The sequence below is a fragment of the Limanda limanda genome, chromosome 20 (assembly GCF_963576545.1).
Source record: "Limanda limanda chromosome 20, fLimLim1.1, whole genome shotgun sequence".
NCBI lineage: Eukaryota > Metazoa > Chordata > Actinopteri > Pleuronectiformes > Pleuronectidae > Limanda > Limanda limanda.
Window position 1 is genome coordinate 13,662,440 of NC_083655.1, and position 19,677 is coordinate 13,682,116.

The following is a 19,677-nucleotide window of genomic DNA, read 5'->3' on the forward strand; positions in this document are numbered from 1 at the left end:
ACACTTAACCAGCCCTTGTAAAAATCTAATTTCCTATCTTCAATGGCCTCACCATGTGCAAAGTGTGTCAGGCCCTCATTTTGTTCACAACCCTCCACCCCTCCTTCTTCTTAGCTAACAAATAACTAATCCTCTCCTCCTTCCCTCCCTCAGCATAAACAAATAGCAGCCGTGTGTGTCCATGTGAACGAGATAACAACAAATATATCGTGTATTCATTATACTTCCTTTCTCTGTTTTGGACCCTGAGTTATTATTACCTCCGCCAAGGATGTTAGGGTTCAGCCACTGTCCGTTTGCTTGTTTTTGAGTCAGCAGGATTACGCAAAAACCACTGAGCGCATTTCCAACAAACTAGAGCTGCTATGAGACATGCACTGAACTCGGGAGATCCTCCAGATCAGGCGCGTGTCTGTGAACACAAATACCTAAGTGAGAGGCTCTGGAGTTTCTGCGGACTTTCCCCTCCCGGCCCCCTGGTATAAAGTCTGCAGAAAGTGCTGAGGTGCCGATGTGACAGCACAGCAGGAGACCCTCGCAGGATTCACCATGAGCGAGTTGACTGATATCTATGAGTGTGTGCAATGTGGTGCGGCTTGATTGAACTTGTTGGGCCTTGGCAGAGGCACACGCTCTATTGAATGCCTTTCTAGCAGATATATAGAGATGTTTTCTATCCTAGTCTTAGGACTTACTCCCTTAAATTCATCTAATACAATAACAAGGGAACAAACAGCATAATCATAATTCCTTCCACACAGATCAAATTTAAGTCTGACGTCCGAAATAACTTTTTTTATGCAAGTTATTCAGGACAAACACATGTTGGCTCCCCTCCGCGCACAAAGACGTACCACATCCACAACAAAACACGTTTAATCTTGTCCCTGTGTTTTCTTGTTTACGGGCTTATTGAGTTTGGAAGCATGGGGCGCCAGCACCCCCCAACAAGTACATAGGGCACAGACCTTCTTCAATAACAATAAAACTCGAAATTAGTCTGCCTATACATTTATAGGATAATTGAAAGTTTGCAATCTACAAAGTCAGACCTCAGAGTCTTTGAGGACACAGATGTAGGAGCTGTATCACGTCTGGAGTCAATTTACGTCCCTACGTAGATCCGAACAAACTAAACTCTTGCCGCAATGTTATGGGAGGGGAAACTCAAAACGGCTTCTCTGTTTGGTTAACATAAGTGGAGGAACTGGCAAATTAAGACCATTGGGTTAGAATGAAAAATAAACCGATGACAAAGATCCCATACTACCTGCTAATTGGTCCGTTTTGATGGTCAAAGTATGGCGTGTCAATAATTTTAGTTTTTAAATCAAAATGAATGCATTTCTTGAAAAACTGTCTGTTCTCCTAATGTTGCTAAGATCCTGAAAATAGGACGTGCCTGGTACTTAACTGAAGAGGAATTTACTCAGGCATGCAAAGATGCAGACACACACACTCACACACACAGGTCCCAGTGGGAGTGTGACTTGGCTTCAAAACCACAAATTAACCCTCTCTGGGGCAAATGGCTGCAGCAGTATCATCACAAACACCAGGCTGATCTTTCTCAAGGGAGTTGGTGTAGATTATTTCACACTCTCTCTCATTCATAAGCATATTGTGGCCTAGCACCAGCTCAGAAGCCATCTTCTGTCTGCTCCATTTCAAATCGTATCCGCAAAGATCCCCCCCACTTCCCAACGGACAGGGATAAACTTTCCGCAACCTCTGATTATCAGAAAGTAAACACAAACGGATAACAAAAGGATCTATCTTTCATTTGTATTTGTAGCATAAGAGGAAAAAATATACGCTGGAGGCAGGCAGAAGAAAGACTTATGAAAACAATACACCCAGAACAATGAAGCAGGTTTTGTTTACAGGTGTCAGGTATCCTGACCACGCACACTCTCTTCATGCCCTCAGGCTAGTTCTCTCTCTCACATGCACTCACACGGCCCTGTGATCCTGCCAGCTAATTTATTTTAGCCCAAGGCAGACACAACTAGCTTATTTCCATTAAAAGGTGCAGGCGATGAACCACAAGCAGGGTGTGATGGAACGAGTTTGACTTCCCACCCTGGCTTGAGCTGGATTGGATCGAGTGGCTGCACTGATTCACAACTTAACTCCTGCTGAACAAACATGCCATGTGAAGCATAAGGCAAAATAAATCATCGAGTTAAAAAACTATCAGTTCAGCTCTACTGATTCATATTGATACTGATCTGTAGTGGCAGATGGACCTTGCAATTTACAGTAGTTGTAGCTGCTTCCATAGAATCTAACTGGCTTAAAAAAAGACGATATACTAAACATTTTAACTAGAATGGCACTCAGTTAAGTGCATACCTCTGCCAAGGCCCAAAAGTCCCCTCATGAAACCACTTTTAATGTCAACAGATCCAGATTTAGATTTGGATTCACACCAAATTGCACGTAAACAGAAATCTTGCACTGTTGAGGAAAGTGGTAAAAAAGGTATTGGATCCGCATCATAATTTCGCCCATACCACATCCTTCCACCAAGTTTTGTGGTAATCCGTCGAGGTGTTTTTGTATAATCTTGCTAACAAACAAACAAATCAACCAACAAAATGACAGACAGGGGTGAAAACATAACCTCCATGGTGGAGTTGACAAATGCTACAATTGGTAATACACAAATTATATAACTTCTTTCAAATTAAAGTAGGCAGCTGTTTTAATACATGTTTCCCCCCCAGTGTAATATCTGCTGTTCAAGGAAAGCTGTTTATCCTGGCTGGCAGAGAGGAGTTTACACTGCTTATTTAGGTGTCAAGTAAATTAATCGTTTAAGCAAATGCAAATCTATCGACCAATGATGATAACCAGAAGATTTCAGATTGAGAGCATTGTCCAAACATGTCCAAAGAGCACGTGAGGCTAGTTTGAAAACATTGATCACAACATGATACTGAAAATATCGATTCTGACCACATGTTTTGGCACATCTGGCTTAATTCAATCAACTTTAAAACATGTTGATTTAGATTATTTTATCTTTGTGTAACCACTAAACATAATAAAATGTAGTATTTTTTAACTTTTCTTTAGTGGGCTGTGGTCAAGGTGAATCAGTGAAGGAGAGAGTCTGAACACACACCCATCATATCCAGACTCAGCTTTGCACACAGACACACACACAAACAAACACACAAACAGACAAAGGGTCAGAAGGGTCGTGCTAGCAGCATGATGACAAAAAATTCCTCATCACCTGATAAAGTGTAACAGACGGCCATAAGATGTGTAGCGTCGCAAATTAACACAACCAACGATTTAATCTACAAAAATGTTTGGGCACATCTGGCTTAATTCAATCAACTTTAAAACATGTTGATTTAGATTATTTTATCTTTGTGTAACCACTAAACATAATAAAATGTAGTATTTTTTAACTTTTCTTTAGTGGGCTGTGGTCAAGGTGAATCAGTGAAGGAGAGAGTCTGAACACACACCCATCATATCCAGACTCAGCTTTGCACACAGACACACACACAAACAAACACACAAACAGACAAAGGGTCAGAAGGGTCGTGCTAGCAGCATGATGACAAAAAATTCCTCATCACCTGATAAAGTGTAACAGACGCTAAGATGTGTAGCGTCGCAAATTAACACAACCAACGATTAATCTACAAAAATTGCAGGGTACAAATATAAAATACACAGTGAAGTCGAGCTGTCTCAACAATGAATTGAATTGAGTTAATTAACTGTTGCTTCTTTGCACGAAGCGATGAGAAAAAGAAAGAAATCCGTTACACACCTTTTGATTCCCATTCAGTGCGCACTTCTCACGACAGAAACACCAAACTTCTTCCTGTTCACTGTGGATAAATGACTACAACGTAACCTGAGTCTTCCTTCAAGAAAGAAAAATGAGGATAAATGAATTGTTAAACTACTATCCCCCTCACTCTCTCACTGTGTGTATTGATGTCTGCCTGTGTTGACTCTGTGAGGAGGAAAGTTCACAGATTTACTATCCACCAGCCAGACTCCAGGACTGAACCAACCTCTGGGAAGGGAAGGGGGTGGAGGAGGCTTCGGGTTTTTCCAAAGTACATAGTTTTAACTACCAAAAATTATAATCGTACTAAGAATTTATGTCTTTAAAGAAAATAAAATATGGAAGGAGATAAAACACGACTTTAAGTATTTAAAACCTTATTTAAAGCAGTAGCATCATATGCCATCACCCCCATGTGTAGTTGGGGTTTAAAGACTATTCGACAGTGAGGTATTCGTCTGACGCCCCCTTAGCTTCTCTTTGTCTACCTACCTATTTTCTTTCTTTCTCTTTGAAATACCTCGGGTCAGAGTAACCCCCCACCAGTTTGACTGTAGAGAATGACTTTGGAAACGACTTTTTCAAATTGGTGGTTGAATTCTATTTTAATAATAATATCTTTATTTGTAGAGCATTTTTCTCAAAACAAATTATATAAGTGCTTCACAAAAAATGTTTAAAACACAAGAACAGTCTTCAAAGAATAGAAAAATGTGAAAGAAATGTCAGTAAAAAGTAGAAAAACTAGAGCACACCCATACCTGCGCCAAGGCCGATCCCTTAATGAAACCACATTAAAATGCACTAAATCTAGAAAAACATCAGTCCCCTAAACACGCAAAAATGTTTTTCGTCATGATCCATAACTTATTTTTGGAGAAATTAATGCAAATGTTGGAAAACGCCCTAACTCCAAATGTTGAGGAAAGTGAATGTTGATCCATGGGTTCTTCCTGGGGTGATGCCCCTGTCCACTAACTGTCACTTAAGTCAGTCGGGTATAGTTTTAGCGTAGTCCTAGTAACAAACCAACAAACATAAACGAAAACATAACCTCCTTGGCAGAGCATGTTAAAATCATGGAATGGTTTATGGTAAAAGTATATTTTAAGCTTTGATTCAAAGGAAGCTACTCACATAGCCTGCTGTATTTCCTCTGGCAGGGTGTTCCAGAGTCTCAGGGCTCTTATTTCAAAAGCTCTGTCCCCCTATGTCTTTGGCCAAGAATCTGGATCAGTTAAAAGGCCCCTGCCAGAGGATCTCAAGGTGCAGGCAGGGTTGTGTGAGGATAAAAGATCCACAAGACACAGAGGAGTCACACCATTAAGCCTTGTAAATGATTATAAATAACATTAACATTAACTTTAAAACGTGCTGGAAGCCAGTGTAAAGAGGCGAAAACCAGGGTGATGTGTTACGACCTGTTAAATCTGGTAAAAATAGCCCAGCAGCTGAGTTCTTCTACCACAACGTAGTTCAAAAGCAGCTTCTAAGATGAAGCAACAGATGAGGGGTTGATTGAGATTTTAGGGTCAGACAAATTAAAAGGGTAAAATGGAGGAAAGGAAGAGACACCACTGAGAAGACAAAGGCTTTGTTGGGAGAACTTTGCCCCCTGTAGCCCCAAGTCAGGGGTCTGTGCTACTCGTGTTTCATTTAGACAATTTGTGATTTGCAACCGAGACATGAACCCAGACGGGGGGCAGACGGTGCATGTGTGCGTGGAGACTGACGGGGGGGCGGAGTGGCTGTTAAGAGTAGTTGCATTTAATCAGAAACTAGATTTGCATTGGCTCCAGACTGGTGTGATTGCTGGGAGATTGAGTTTTATAGGCTCCTAAAAACCTCTGCCGACATGTGTACAGAAATAAAAAAAAGCAGAATTAATGAGGCCTGTATTGGTAACACTGCTTGTTTGTCAGTGCAGTTATTGGCCCACAGGGATTTTTAATTGACATCATTTCTGTGTCTCTCATGCTACGTGAACATATTATATTACAAGCAGGGGCGGATTTAAGAAGGGTGAGATTGGGGTCCGGGCCCCCCCGTATTCTTGGAATAACAGATAATTGTGAAAATAAAGCATCTTAAGCACTGAACGATTTTACCCCCCTCTCATATGCCTCACAGTGGTTTGATCAATATAATCTATAATATTTAAGACTAACCTCCCCGATGTTTTTAGTTCCTAACTATTCATTCTTCTTTCTCACTCCAGAGTTTAACATATTGACAGCAAAATTTAAGAGATCTGCTTCCTTGGGAAAACTAAATCCCCATTGGTAAAAAAGAGCAAATATAAAGGCTACTGGACGGTTCAGAAACACTGCTATTATTCTTATTTTAACTATTCTAAACATTTGGCCATCCATTCATTATCTATACTGCTCATGCTTTGAGGGCTGCAGGAGGAGCTGGAGCTAATCCCAGCGGACATTGGGCAATTGAAGATATAGAAAGGCCGCGGTCAAACTGGGATTCGACCCGGGAATGTTCCTGCTGTGAGGCAGGGATCTCCAGCGGATCCAGCGAGTTAGGAGTGAAGCTGATGAGATTCCAGGTCAAGTCCCGAGTTCCAAGTACAATGACGATCACTTCCTAAACAAAGCTAATCATCTCCAGGCTCTGTGTAAGAGAATGCGTGTGTGGTTGGAGTAACTCAACATTGAGCGCACCCTCTCTCTCTTTTACTCCCTCTCTCTCTCACTTGCTGCATGATTTTCCAAATCATGCCCTTTTTTTAACCCCTTTTTTCCCTTCCTCCGTCCTTTCGTTTTCAAACCATTCCCTCCCCACTCCTGCTTCTTCACAATGCCCCGACCTTCTGTTTGTGGACACACCGACACGATGTCAATATTTGAATCGGCCAGGCAGGGTGGGAGGACACGTAGGCCTGTCAATATTTAACCCGAAAACAGGGCAGGCCACACAGGGCACAGTGAAAAGGAGAAAAGTGCAAAGTGGAAGGATGGACACACAGGGAAACAAAAAGCTGGTGTAATGCAAAAAACGTTACAGGGAAAAACAAAAGTGAGAGTAAGAAGAAGGGAAGCAGAGTGGAAAGTGGCACAGACGGCAAAGCACCGTGAAACTGAATGTGCTCTGCAGCTGCCACAATCCTGGGACGTTTGGGGAGAGAGAAGAAGAGAGAAGACAGACAGAGGAGATTAACTAATCAAGATACAGGCAGAGGATAATCAGAGACAGGCACGTGGGCAGGGCTGGAGAAAGATAGGAGAAGAGAATGTGGGAGGCTTCTCTCTCTCTTTCTCTCTCTCTCTCTCTATCTCGCTGTGTGTTTTTGTTGTTTTCTGCAGTCTAATGTAAAGTTGAAGAGTGCGTCCTCTGCAGTTTCTGGAAGCTGTGACTCATTGTAGCAGCTCACTTTTCTATATCACTACAAAATTTAAGCCAGACCAGAGGTGCAGGTACACACATACCCATAAGTTTGGGAGAAACACACACATGGGCCCATACCAGGGCCAGGTCTAGGCAGGGGCAAGAGGGGGCCTGGCCCCCTCAAATAAATGTTGTGCCCCCTCAAACTAAATCCCAATTTATAATAATAATAATATAATAAAGCACAATGCCCCCTCAAGATTTGTGGCTGCCCCCTCATACATGCCTGTCTAGACCCGGCCCTGGCCCATACATTTATGTGCACGCACACACACACACCCAGCATAGATATACTTGTTGTTGCAGAATTTCAGTGTAATGTCAACTGTGCACGTACATGACTCAGGCTTTAGGGAATGCACATTACCCAAACCACAAACCAACCCCACTCTCTGTCTCTCAGACACACACACACACACACAGACACACACACACACAGACACAGACACACACAGACACACACACACACACACACACACACACTGGAAGTACAGTATATACACTTCTGATGCAATTTAATCAACTTCAGTCCACCTCTTTACTACTATTGACCAGTAGGTGGCAATATTTCAAAGCTTGTACACTGAAGCCCTCACCCTGTGTCAGTGGCGTAGGCGCAGTAACCTGGACTCCATCCAAACTGCAGAGGTGACCACAGGGGTCAAGAGTCACCACCCCTCCTGTTGGAGTGGAAATGACAAGAGGCTCAGCTTTAAAAACACTTTTAAAATTTGAAGTTTCAATTTCAATTTTCATTTTCATTTCTATCCTACCACACACAAAACCATTGTCATTAAAACCCTTTTAATCTGAAACAATTGAAGACAATGTGCCACAGAGAAATATCAACTGAATTAAGAGTGTTTATCACTCTGTTTACAATATCCTTTTTTTCAAACATGTGATAAGATGAGATAGGAAAAGATAAGATTGCACACACATGTAATTGAATTTGCATGGATAGAAAAAAAAATGATCGCACTGTTAAATTAGTTGAAACGCTGAGTGAGGTATATCATGTGGTCAACTCGGAGCAGAGATGATTGTAGAGTCTAACAGCAGTAGTAAAAACTCAAACTGTGATCCCTTCTTCACTCAATACACTGTAAAGTGTGCCTATAGACAGTTGTCTAAGTAAATAGTTCATTAAATTTTATCTTGAAAGATTATCTTTCTCAAAAGATCAGACCCTTGAGAGTTGAGCAAGTGTGTTGCGGTAAATTCTGTTGAAGATTTCTAACAATAATTAATCCTCTTTTCATAAATTGTAATCTCACTTCACAGGCAGAATTTTTTTCCAGTACATTTAATAGTTTCAACAAAAGTAAGATGTTAGGAATGAACAATAAAAAAGATTACATTTTTTGGAGTCAATGACCCATGCACACTTTGCAATGTATGAATGTAAACTCTGTTCAGCAAATCTAGTACACACGTTTTAATTCAGAGGCCGACCAGTGTTACGAATTATATTGAGAGAAAGTGAAATGAGACAAACCTTCATTGAAGATGAGGCAGTGCTCCGCCTCGATGCCCTGCCCCTGGATGGTGATATCCTGAGGAACTGGAGCATCGTCCCGGCCGATGCGAGTCACCCCTGCAACATCAATAAATACATGTGATTAGCATTTGAGTAAAAATATAGGAAATATATTTAAATCAGGCTTGATGGTGAACAAGACACCGTCTGAACCGAACACTCATGGACAGCATCTTTATTTCATCTCAGTTAAAAAACTAAACTATAGTGTATGCCGGCAATAAAAGAGGCAATTCTACAATATGAATTGGAACAGATTATTCTTCTTCCTCATAGACACATTGTGGAGAAAAATAGACCCCCATTTGTCCTCAAATGGCTTGTTCAGATTGTTGGCATTCCTGAGTGAAATGGAAGGACAAACCAAGAAGGAAGACAATGTGTGGCAAGGCTTATACAGCAATGAAAAAGAAGAACATTTAAATGTCACAATGCTGACTCTGCCATTGCAAACGACCTTTGTACTGTATTTGTTCCATTAATAGTGTTAAATATACTGTGGCAACCCTGTGCTTGTATGCAACCAGTGCGGTTTTTTCAACACTAAAATGATCTTTGACCACAGAAATTTCATCAGATAATCCTTGAGTCCAGAACTGGTCAAATTTGCAAGCATTCACTCAAGGCGTTCTGAAGACCAAAATCGAATCAGTTCATCCTCAAGTCCAACAAATCATTTGTACTAAATGTAAAGAAATTCCCTCAAGGTGTTCTCGAGACATTCTGTTCAAAAATGTGATGGATGGACCCGAAAACATAATGCATAATAATGATAAAACATGATACACTGGATGTCAATCTTTCAGTTGATTGGAAGAAGGGGATTTCACTCCTTGTATAAATCACTTCCATAAAACCGTGCAGTGTGAGTCATCACTGTTTTACAACTGTTTGGGTTGTTGTCATCATTTTTATGGTAAACTGTGAGTTCAGGCTGTGCAGAAGCTCAAGAGTGGGATAATTCTCTTTCCCCAATAAAAATAAACAGAAATAACCAGGGATGTTTATGCAGTAATGTGAATAAGTATGGGTTTCAGTCCTCCTGTGTGGCTTTATTATGACCTAGGATAGAGTAACACTTTCAATTATTGAACCACTCCCAGCACCGGTGTCCAGAAACCATGGAAAAAAAGGGAAAAGCAGAGAAGGAAGGGCAGAGAAAGAAAACAAATAGGGAGGAATAAGGAGGAAGATCTGACAGTAAGTGTAATCCTTCCATGTCTATGCTGCATGTGCATTACCTTCTTTCAGCGGCAGCAGCGTAATGGCCACACTCAGCCTCCCGCTGCCCAAGCTAACGAGATGAGGCGTCGCTGTCTGGACCTTCAGCCCCTTCCCTGTGTCGATCAGGTCCAGGTTTGGAGACTGCAAGAATCATTCAGTTTATTCAGAAACCTTGTATGTAATATAATCCATTATTTGTTCATTCATGAAACAACAAATGTACTTGTGTGTATTGTCTTACCCTCGATTCAACTGGAGACATCTGATCTGACTCCGGTTGGAACATCCTCTCAGAGTCCTGCAGCAAAAAGAAAATCATGTGAAGTTTTCTTGTTGAAAAGGTCAAAAATTAACCCACTCATGTAAGGACACAAATAGTTTCTATGTGAAAGCAAAGTAGTCGAGTAAAGAGTAAGTTGTACACATGTGCACAGATGTTTTTACCCTTACATAGCCCCACTCACTTATAAACTCAAAGAAGAAAAACTATGAGTGGCATGTTCGGTTACCACATGAGAGGAACTGCCTGTGTGAAAGTCTTCCAGGGAAAAAACCCACTGGAGAGCAAAATTACAAACACACACAGCAACACAGGCTTGTATTGGGAAGAACTGGAAGAAATGTTCCATGAAAACACAGATAGTCACTCTGAGAGCACATACCTCCTCCAAGGCTGATTGGCAACTTTATCACCATATTATCACATCCATGTTTTGAAACAAGATATCTGGATCATTATCTGATCTACACTAAATTTAACCTGTTTATAAATGTTCATATGCCTGCATTTTTTTATCTCTGCATTTTCACGGCCAAGGAAGATATGTTACTACCCCCGTCCATTTGTTTGGTAAGTTTGTTTGTTGGTCAGTCAGATCACCCAAACACAAGTGAACGGATGTGATATGGATCAGGAAAGAACAAATTAATTTTCTTTATACTGCGAGATAGGGCGTTTTAAACTATTTCTCTATTTCCCAAGGGAATAAATCTTAATGAAAAAATCAGGCAAATTTAGGGAACTGATATCTATCATTGGCAGAGGTACGCTCTCTACTGAGTGTTCTTATTTTTCATGAGCAATTCACACAATGTAAAAACATGTTTTTCTCATGTTACAGAAAGTGAGAAAAGAAAAAATCCTGAAAGATGGAATCCACTCCAAAAGTGAATACATTCTTCGTTGACATCTCACCATTTTACCAGGTTTCAAAAAAGTCGGCACAGCAATTTTTACGTAATCCTGCTAAAAGTTTGACAAAAAAAAAAGATGAACAAAAACTAATGAAAACACATCCTCCTACTCCCCAGAGGATGAACCATTACTCCATTGGCTTGCCTTTGTGCAAAAGTTCAAATGTGAAGTTGTCATCGCCAATGTGTCATTATGTTTGCCAATTCATGGTCATGAGGAGATAAACCTTTGCTTTGGTTGTTGAACGTTCATAGTTAACGGATTTGATCTTTCAGCACAATATCTATTTGTAGAGACATCAGCATAATTCATCTTGTTGTGTGGTTATGTGTAAGCCCTCACAGCACTTAGTTAAGGTCAGGGAAAGACTGGTTTGGTTATATACATATTTACATTGAACCAAAACTGGTCTCTGGTGTGACAGTGGTTCCATCCAGCCCAGCCAGCCCCTGCAGGGTGACTCCAGTGCTGTTAACAAACATAATGCTTCCCCCATTCAAAGCTTCTCACCATAGCACAGATGATTGCTTCTCACAGGAAACCACCCCAACCACATCTTCCCTTCTTCCCACTTCCTTCTCCTTGTTGTCCTCACCACCATTTTTTTTTACCATTCTATTTTGTTTTTCCTTCCTGATGCTTAATTACTCCTCTATTTCTTCGACTGTTTGTCTCGTCTTCTTTATTTTCTCTCTCTCCTTGCCCCATCCTCTGTCTGGCCGTTCTACTGTCACTCTCCCCTCCCTCCCGTTCGTTCCTCCAATCACCAGCAGAGGAAGCACAAATTAAAGTCAGCTTCGTGGCACTTCCTCTAATTCAGTGCCAGCTTCCTTTCTGAGTTCACTTCCTTTTGCTGCCTTGACACCCTTATTGCCTTCAAACACACAGACACACACCACCCTTGTAGCTCTTATACCCACACGTACACACGCAGACACACAAACTTCCACAAATACTGTCACGCATCAGCTCTTTTTGTTATCGCATGAAGATATCAGGCCCAACATTCCACTGAGTTTTTTTCTTTTTTCCTCTCTGGTGTAGACAAAGCAAACACACAAACGTGTGATGGCAACATCAGCTCGACAAGAGTTACGAAGTCCAGATGAGAAATCGAGGTCAGAGTCAAATCTCAAAGTTCAAGGAAGTCTGTTGTGAAAAACGGTGACAAAGCTCTTTCCTCCTCTTTTCTCCTCCCAATTCTTTCCTTCCTGTACGTCCTTTTCCGGACGAGTTCCTCAACTCTCCCCCTCGTCTCCTCTCTTTACTCTATTGTTCCCAAACTTTGTGTCCCTGTCATTCTCTTTCTTCCTCTCACCAGGTGAGCTTCGGTCTGGGCAGGTCAGGACACATCTCCCTGGCCTTGTTGTGCTCTAGCTAAAGTCAAGCAGTGAAGTGTGTCAACCCACCCCCTCCTTGATTTCCGGATTCTGGCTCTGGCATCCTGGAGTTTTTCTCAGGTTCTTAGATCCAAACTCCAAATCTGATCCTACCAGGGCCTTTGAACTACTGTCTGGTTGGGGTAAATGTGCGCATAAAGGGTTCACTACAAAACAATATTGATAAAAATAAGGAGTGTGAACCCACAGAACGCTATCAGTCGCCTCTGTTTCCTGGAGATCTAACCACCTTGTTAACATCTTTCAGCTCACTGTTTTGGCTTTAACATGGTTTACGTGTTGTGTTTCAGTCTTAACCACAGACTGTATAAAGACAGACGACATGACTCATAATCCCCAGAAGTGAGGACAATATGTCCTGCTCTCCCGCTGGCGGCTGGCTGTCGTAGAGATCATAAACACTGGCTCCTCCATGTTCGTGGATAGGACACTGACCAAACTAAAATGGCAAAGTAAATGTCAAATATTTTGAGTCTGCACAGTAGGCAGGGATGGAGCAAAAGGATCAGGGTCCTGCCAAAATGTGTGCTCAAATAATCATGAGTCAGTCTCAGCTGTCAATCATGACTTAAAGCAACAAATAACTAACTTCTAACTAATAACTTTTTTTTTTAATTATGTGACATGCACTTGGACTTTTACTTCAACTTCTAACTTGATGTTAATAACTCTCTCACACTCTTGTGCCCCACATTTTCTGTCACTATATGCAATATGGGAAATATAAGCATGTTTAAAAAACAAGTAATCAGTAGTAAACAGAGTAAAAAGACTAACTCCTGAATCATACAAAACACTTTGACTATATCTAACAGTATGTTTTTCAATTTATGGAAAAGATCTTGGGACCCGACCTCATACTTTAAACACCTGTACTCCTAAATCTGGTGTACTTCAGAACTCTCCCTTTAAATAATTGAAGACTGGCTGAAATAACTTTGAAAATACATATTTCTTTCTAAATCTGCAGTGGAGACGGTGCATGCACCCACAAACTCTCTTTGATCCCATCTGCGGAACAGCTGAGTCGCCCTCAAGAATGCTGTGTTTAACCTGCATCTGGAGACAGAGAGATACATGAACTAATGAAAAAAAAGGGAAAGTGATGAAAGACAGGGAGAGAATCCGTGATACGAGAAGGGAAAGACCCTGAAATCCCGGGCTACTACTTCTTCATCCTCTGCTTTCATCCCTCTGTCTACTACTTCTATTTCCTCTGTATTTCCTCTCCATCTGTTTGGTCTTTTCCTCCTGTTTTGTTTTCCTTCTGCATTATTTCTGCTTTCCTGGTTGTAATGCGGTCATGACCACATCTCAGTGCCATTTCCATCACCATTGCTTAAGTCACTGATTTTGAGTATTGAGCTCTAGTTAGTCATCATAGAGTCCTTTGCATACATGTATGACTTATATGATGTTAGCTCTTGAGCAAAATCTTCAATATGGGCGACTCAAAATAGGAATGTTTTGCATTTTTTGGTCTGTGCATGAATTTGCCTTTGGAATATGGATTTCAACACCAACAGTTTAAAAAGCAGAAAGTGCAGAGGATTATGCAACAGGCAAGTCTTCAGATATCTGATGTTGGCCATCTGCTTCTTCACTGCATCTGGCCGCGTTATTAAAGGGGCGCACAGTGGCCTGAGGCTGGAGGGTCTTTTGAAGCAGGCGCCTCTTCAAGATGATGGCCATTAGCCGGACTATGCAATAAAAGGACATTAAGGTTCAAATGACAAAGCCCTCTTGTGGCTGTAGTCATAATGACAGGATCAGAAGAGGAGCAAAATATTATAGTTTAACAGGAAAATAAAATAATGACTAATAAATGATAAGTGTAGAGACACTAGTGTTTTATTTAAAATCACATGCATTGTTTTCCATCTATTCGAAAACAAGGCCAACTGCTTATGAAATGAATCAAACAAGGTCAGAAAACAAAAGATTGCCGGTGTACATAAGTGTGAAGTTGTTTGTTCTGCTTGCAGAGTATCAGTGAAAATAGTGTGCCTGTGTTGAGTAGTCTAATGCACATGCCTTGGTGTTATGCATGTGGTATAATCATGTGTCTTTTTTTCCACAACTCTTCAGCTGCTCTATAAAATACGAGTGGATGGCGTCACCTGGTTATTACAGGATCTCCTCCTTCCTTCTGTCTTCCTAACTTTATTTCCTTTGATGCGAAGCCAAAACAAGTCCTCCTCTTCTTCTTTTGCTTTCAGTCTCATATACATTTACGAGTTTTGCCTGTGTTTAATCTGTTTTGCTCGTTTCTCTGCCTGGCTTCTCTTTCTGTTTGTATCTCCCCCTCTCTCCATCTCTCTGTTCCTCGCTGACATCTCCTCCCCTCACATTCCAGTGTCACCCTCTCCTCCTCCCACCTGACAAAGCCAGTATTGTATCACAGATGCTGGTTAATATGGAGACGTCTCAGGCGACCTTGTAAGGAGCAACTCACGTGGCTAAATCAGCTTCAACAGGTCTTTAATTAGTTTAATATGAGCCCGAGTCATTCAGGCACACGCGACATAGATAACAGCCCCTTCAAACACACACAGATTATAAAACACTGTACTTCTCAGGCCCTGGTACCATAAGAAACTTTTAGTTTATTCGTGAAGTATTCAGACCTGTTGACTTTTTTCAAATTTTATGTCGCCTTCTGCTAAAATCATTTAAATCGGTAATTCAACCTTGAGTCAATACCCCATTTGTGCAAAGCGAAAATGTATTAAAACGAAAACCCTGAAACATCACTTGATAAATGTACTCAGATCCTTTACCCAGGACCTTGTTGAAGCAATGTCTGCAGAAACTACCGCCTCAGGTCTTTCTGGGTATGACGCAACAAGCTTTGCACATCTGGATTTGGAGATTATCTTCTCTGCAGACGTTCTTGAGCTGTCTGTCAGTAAAGCTCGGGCAATTCAAGGCCTCTCTAGAGGTGTTTGATAGGTTTCCAGTCATCTCTCCGGCTGGGCCACTAAAGGACATTCAAAGAGCTGTCATTCAACCACTCCTGTCGTGTCATGGCTGTGTGTTTGGGGTCATTGTCGAGTTGGAAGTTGAACCTTTGACGCACTCTGAGGTCCGGACCACTCGATGCAGGGCCAACATGAGAGATAAACAACCATTCACGCTCACATTCACACCACCGGACAATTCAGAGTCTTGAATTAACCCAACCCCATGTCTGTGGGCTGTGGCGGGAGAAAACCCACACACACACACAGGGAGAACGTGCAGCCAAGCCGGGATTCGAACCTTGCTCTGATGCAGCATTGGTAACCACTACAACACCAAGCCGCCCTGACATTATAATGTTCTTGTTCAATGCCATAACTTAGGAGAAGAAGATTTTGACCATATTTCCTGCAGCTTGACGGGCTGGCAGAGGTGATAATTCTAGTTTCCTTTAAAGACATTTGTTAAAAATTGTCTAAAATTACAGCTTTAGCTTTGTCATTGTTGGGTGCTGCATGTACACTGATGCGGACACGAGTTTAAACATTTCAGCATAACAGAAAGTAAAAAAGTGAAAGGGTCAGAATACCTTTCTTTTATTTTACATCAAACTTACATTGTGTGTGCGTTTATGTTTGGTGTGAACTCAGCAATCCGATTAACACAACCTGACCTTCAACTCCTGCCAAACACAAATACGTGCCAGCATTGTTAAACCCAAATTCAAACTCTCCCACACGTTTCTTTCATTTACCAAAAGGCAAGGTCCTCACAGGAATCAAAGTCCATTGTTGCTGCAAATGACTCAGAGTATGAGGAAATCTAAATTAAATATGTACTGAGTGTGTGTCTTTGAAAATGTCCACGAGTGGAGGAACAGTGAAGTTCTGGAGGGACACATGACTCACATTAGTGCTAATGGCTCACATGGTGAAATGAAACGATGGATAGAAAAGAGAAGAGGAATGTGAGATAAGAAGAGAGACAAACAGAGCGTGAAGGGGAGACTGGGACAAAAAAGAGATGAAGGAAATCACAGAGTACAGAATCCAGGGATGAAGGGTAATGTGATACTTTTTCACAAAACTTTACTCAGAATAAAAAAATCATATGCAGTTTCATTTTATGTTCCGCATTGACACCAGCGTCCAACCTCATCCGAAAGAGCTCTTGAATCTCATTGTCTTTCTTTGTCTTTTCCATGTATGATGTCTTTTTCATCTTGAGATATTTGTATTAATTTAGTTTTCTTAGTTTTGCATCCATCGGGTGTTAAAACGTCATCACGTCCACTGATTTGGACATTTAACTTATTCCCATACAACCCCTCGACTACAAATTAAGGGTAGAAATATACATTCCCTGCGACACGGTTGAAAGATACATTTTTGTGCTGTAGCATCTGTATAGATTTATATGTTCATATAAATGCATATTTGCACACATACCACATAGCAGATGTTTATCAGGCCTGGAGTTAATAATAGCCCTTATGATAGAAAAGTCATGTCAAACTGATTTCCTCATCATGGCCAGAGCCAACTTGACAGGTTCAACATATACAGAGCATTCTGATGGAGCACTGCTTTTATAAAGTCACAAATACATTTTTTAACTTGTAGCTGAGGTCTCAGCCTTATGATGCTACATCACATCATGCATATTCTTCCTCTGTGATACTGTGTTTATATCATCAGCCTAGGCTTGTGCCTGAATATGTCACATACCACTGCTCTGATTGGCTGTTGAGGGTCCTTTAATAGGTCTCAATTTTCGTAATCAAGGGCAATATTGAAATAAAATATGATCATATAATGAATAATCGACGTGATTCCAATGTCAACATAAGAAAGAAACAAAACTTCTTCTGTGTTTCATTTCCTACGAAGAAAATCTGCAAATCAAATTGAACCTCATTAGCCCAATGAGAGTCACACACAGTGGAAAATGAGCTCACCATTATTGAAGCAGGACTGGCCACTTCTGTCATGGTTACGCAGCAGCAGCAGCTCCCAGATCCAGGATTATGTCGCCTGACAGGAACTCCAGATACAAATATTCCCTCACTTCTCCCCTTTGGTGATCACGGTCTCTGCTTGACAGCACACACATTCCCAATGAGCCACCTCTGGGTGCCTATAGGCAGAGACCGCAGCTCTGGCTCCCTGACACGAACACACACTTCAAACAGAACACACACAAACGTGAAAAAGCCGGCGGCCCCCTGCCAATTGCGACGTGTAGAGGAATGCAACAACAGCTGGAAAGTTGAGCAGGAGAGGGAACAAGGGGAGGGGGGGAGTCTCTCTCTCTCTCTCTCTCTCTCTCTCTCTTTCTCTCTCTGTCTCTCTCTCTCTCTCTCACTCACACACACACCCACACACACAAAGAATAAGGTGCAGGTGTTAACAGAGCACCTACACTTGATCTCTCATTCTGACTGTTTCAAAGGGAGAAGCCTTAAGAGGTAGAGACAAGGGGAGAAAATAAAGAGGGACAAAGAAAAGGTGGGAGAGAGAGAGAGAGAGAGAGAGAGAGAGAGAGAGAGAGAGAGAGCATTCTTTCAGAACTACTTGGCAGCAATGATACGAAACAATGATAAGAAGCATGTTTAACTAATGATATTACAACAGGAATGCAGACCAGTCGGCTTTTCTCACAAAACAGTCCAGTCTTAATACTGTAAGTTTAGGTACAGTCACTTATACCCTGTCTAGACTACAGCAGATATTTTGCTTTAAAACTAACTTTTATACGGAAACAAAGTTTTAACTGATTGAAATAGAGATGTTTACACCTTTCAAAGTACAGATTTTCAAAAACTCCAGTTTCTGAATTCAAAATGACCCGTTAGTATTCTTTAGCTAGCAATACATGTGACAGTCACACAACAAGGAACAATTTTCAAAATATGTTCAATGATGTGAGGCTTTGCTCAAAGCTGTAGCGCTAACAGGAAACAAGAAATAACTTAGATTGTGCACCTTACCGAATCAGGAAGTGTGCATGGACCTTGACACAGAATTGGCCCCCTCTGTGTAAATTGTGGCCCCTTCATAGCTTCCCATTAAGAAAAATCCTAGATCCGCCACTGACCGAACATTCTAGTGGGTGGGTTCTCCTGGTGAAAGACCTGTAGTGAGCGACGCCCATCTCACAATGCAAAACTCTTCATAATGAAACAGGGGAAGTTAAATATATGATCGTATTCCACAACGTACCTCAAGACAGACCCAGCGCCACCACACCTCTGACAAGAATGCACATTTATCCAGGAGGACACAGAGTTCATGAGCCTAGTTCACTAGCTTTCCTCAAAAAAGCAGTTAAATGCACTGAGAATCAGAATGTTAAAGATAAAATATAAAATTTAAATGATCCTATATAGCAGAGTCACTTGTCCTCCCTGACAACACACTGTATTTTACACACTTGACAGACACACACACACACACGCACACTCAAACACATAAATAATCTGCAGAGGTGTATGAAGGCAGTGGCAAGCTGCCCTTTGCTCCTTTTTAAGTTATGTGCACCATCTGAAAAATCTCAGCTACATGTACAGTCATGCTTCGCCCTCAGACATCATGCAGGTTTGCCAGTAGGCCTTTATCAGAAGGGGGAATCAGGTGGAAGAGGTTCATGTCTTTTCAGCGGATTCCGCAAAAAAAAACACATTTATATTAAGTGACAGAGCCCTCTTGTGGCTGTGGTCATTATGGCAGGATCAACAGAGGAAATCTGGAGACGTTATGTCATCATCAATAAGTCGAATTGGTGTGAAAGCCGAAACAGATATTCGGAGAAAGTTGAAATGTGTTGTCCGTCTTTATATACAGTCTATGAAAAAAAGTTGTGCGTGCAGCAGGTCCTCATCTGTAGAAACCTCTAAAATTTGCCACTGTTTGGTGCGCTCCACTTATTTTTGCCCATTTTAGGCGTAAACTCAATGTAGACAGGAGCCAAAAGTCCTAAATTGGGAACAGCTTGAAGTTATCAGGATACAACTCTTGCAGTAACTTTTGATTGCTCTCTTGTCAAGTGTCTCCAGGAGCTATTTGGCCTCCGTGGATGCTCGCTTGCATGAGTGCTGGTGCGCTTTCCCCGGTGACATCATCCAAGCGCCCGTGGGCTC

The 19,677-nt window shown here is 41.4% G+C and overlaps 1 protein-coding gene across 5 annotated transcripts in view; it reads right to left on the bottom strand.

Annotated features, from left to right (window-relative positions):
- Positions 1–17,766, bottom strand: part of phldb2b (pleckstrin homology-like domain, family B, member 2b) — a 43,185-nt gene extending 25,419 nt beyond the window's left edge. For 4 of the 5 annotated variants that reach the window (XM_061093525.1, XM_061093526.1, XM_061093524.1 and 1 more), the window contains exons 1-5: positions 17,497–17,766; positions 10,225–10,281; positions 10,001–10,124; positions 8,718–8,816; positions 7,816–7,899 (exon numbers count right to left, since the gene is read on the bottom strand). In XM_061093525.1, coding sequence (XP_060949508.1) covers positions 7,816–7,899; positions 8,718–8,816; positions 10,001–10,124; positions 10,225–10,281; positions 17,497–17,529 — 397 coding nt within the window. In that variant the 5' untranslated portion in view covers positions 17,530–17,766. Of the gene's footprint in view, positions 1–3,796; positions 3,979–7,815; positions 7,900–8,717; positions 8,817–10,000; positions 10,125–10,224; positions 10,282–17,496 lie in introns of those variants that run through there. The other variant, XM_061093527.1, reaches the window with a different exon arrangement.
- Between the last annotated feature and the right edge of the window lie 1,911 nt (positions 17,767–19,677).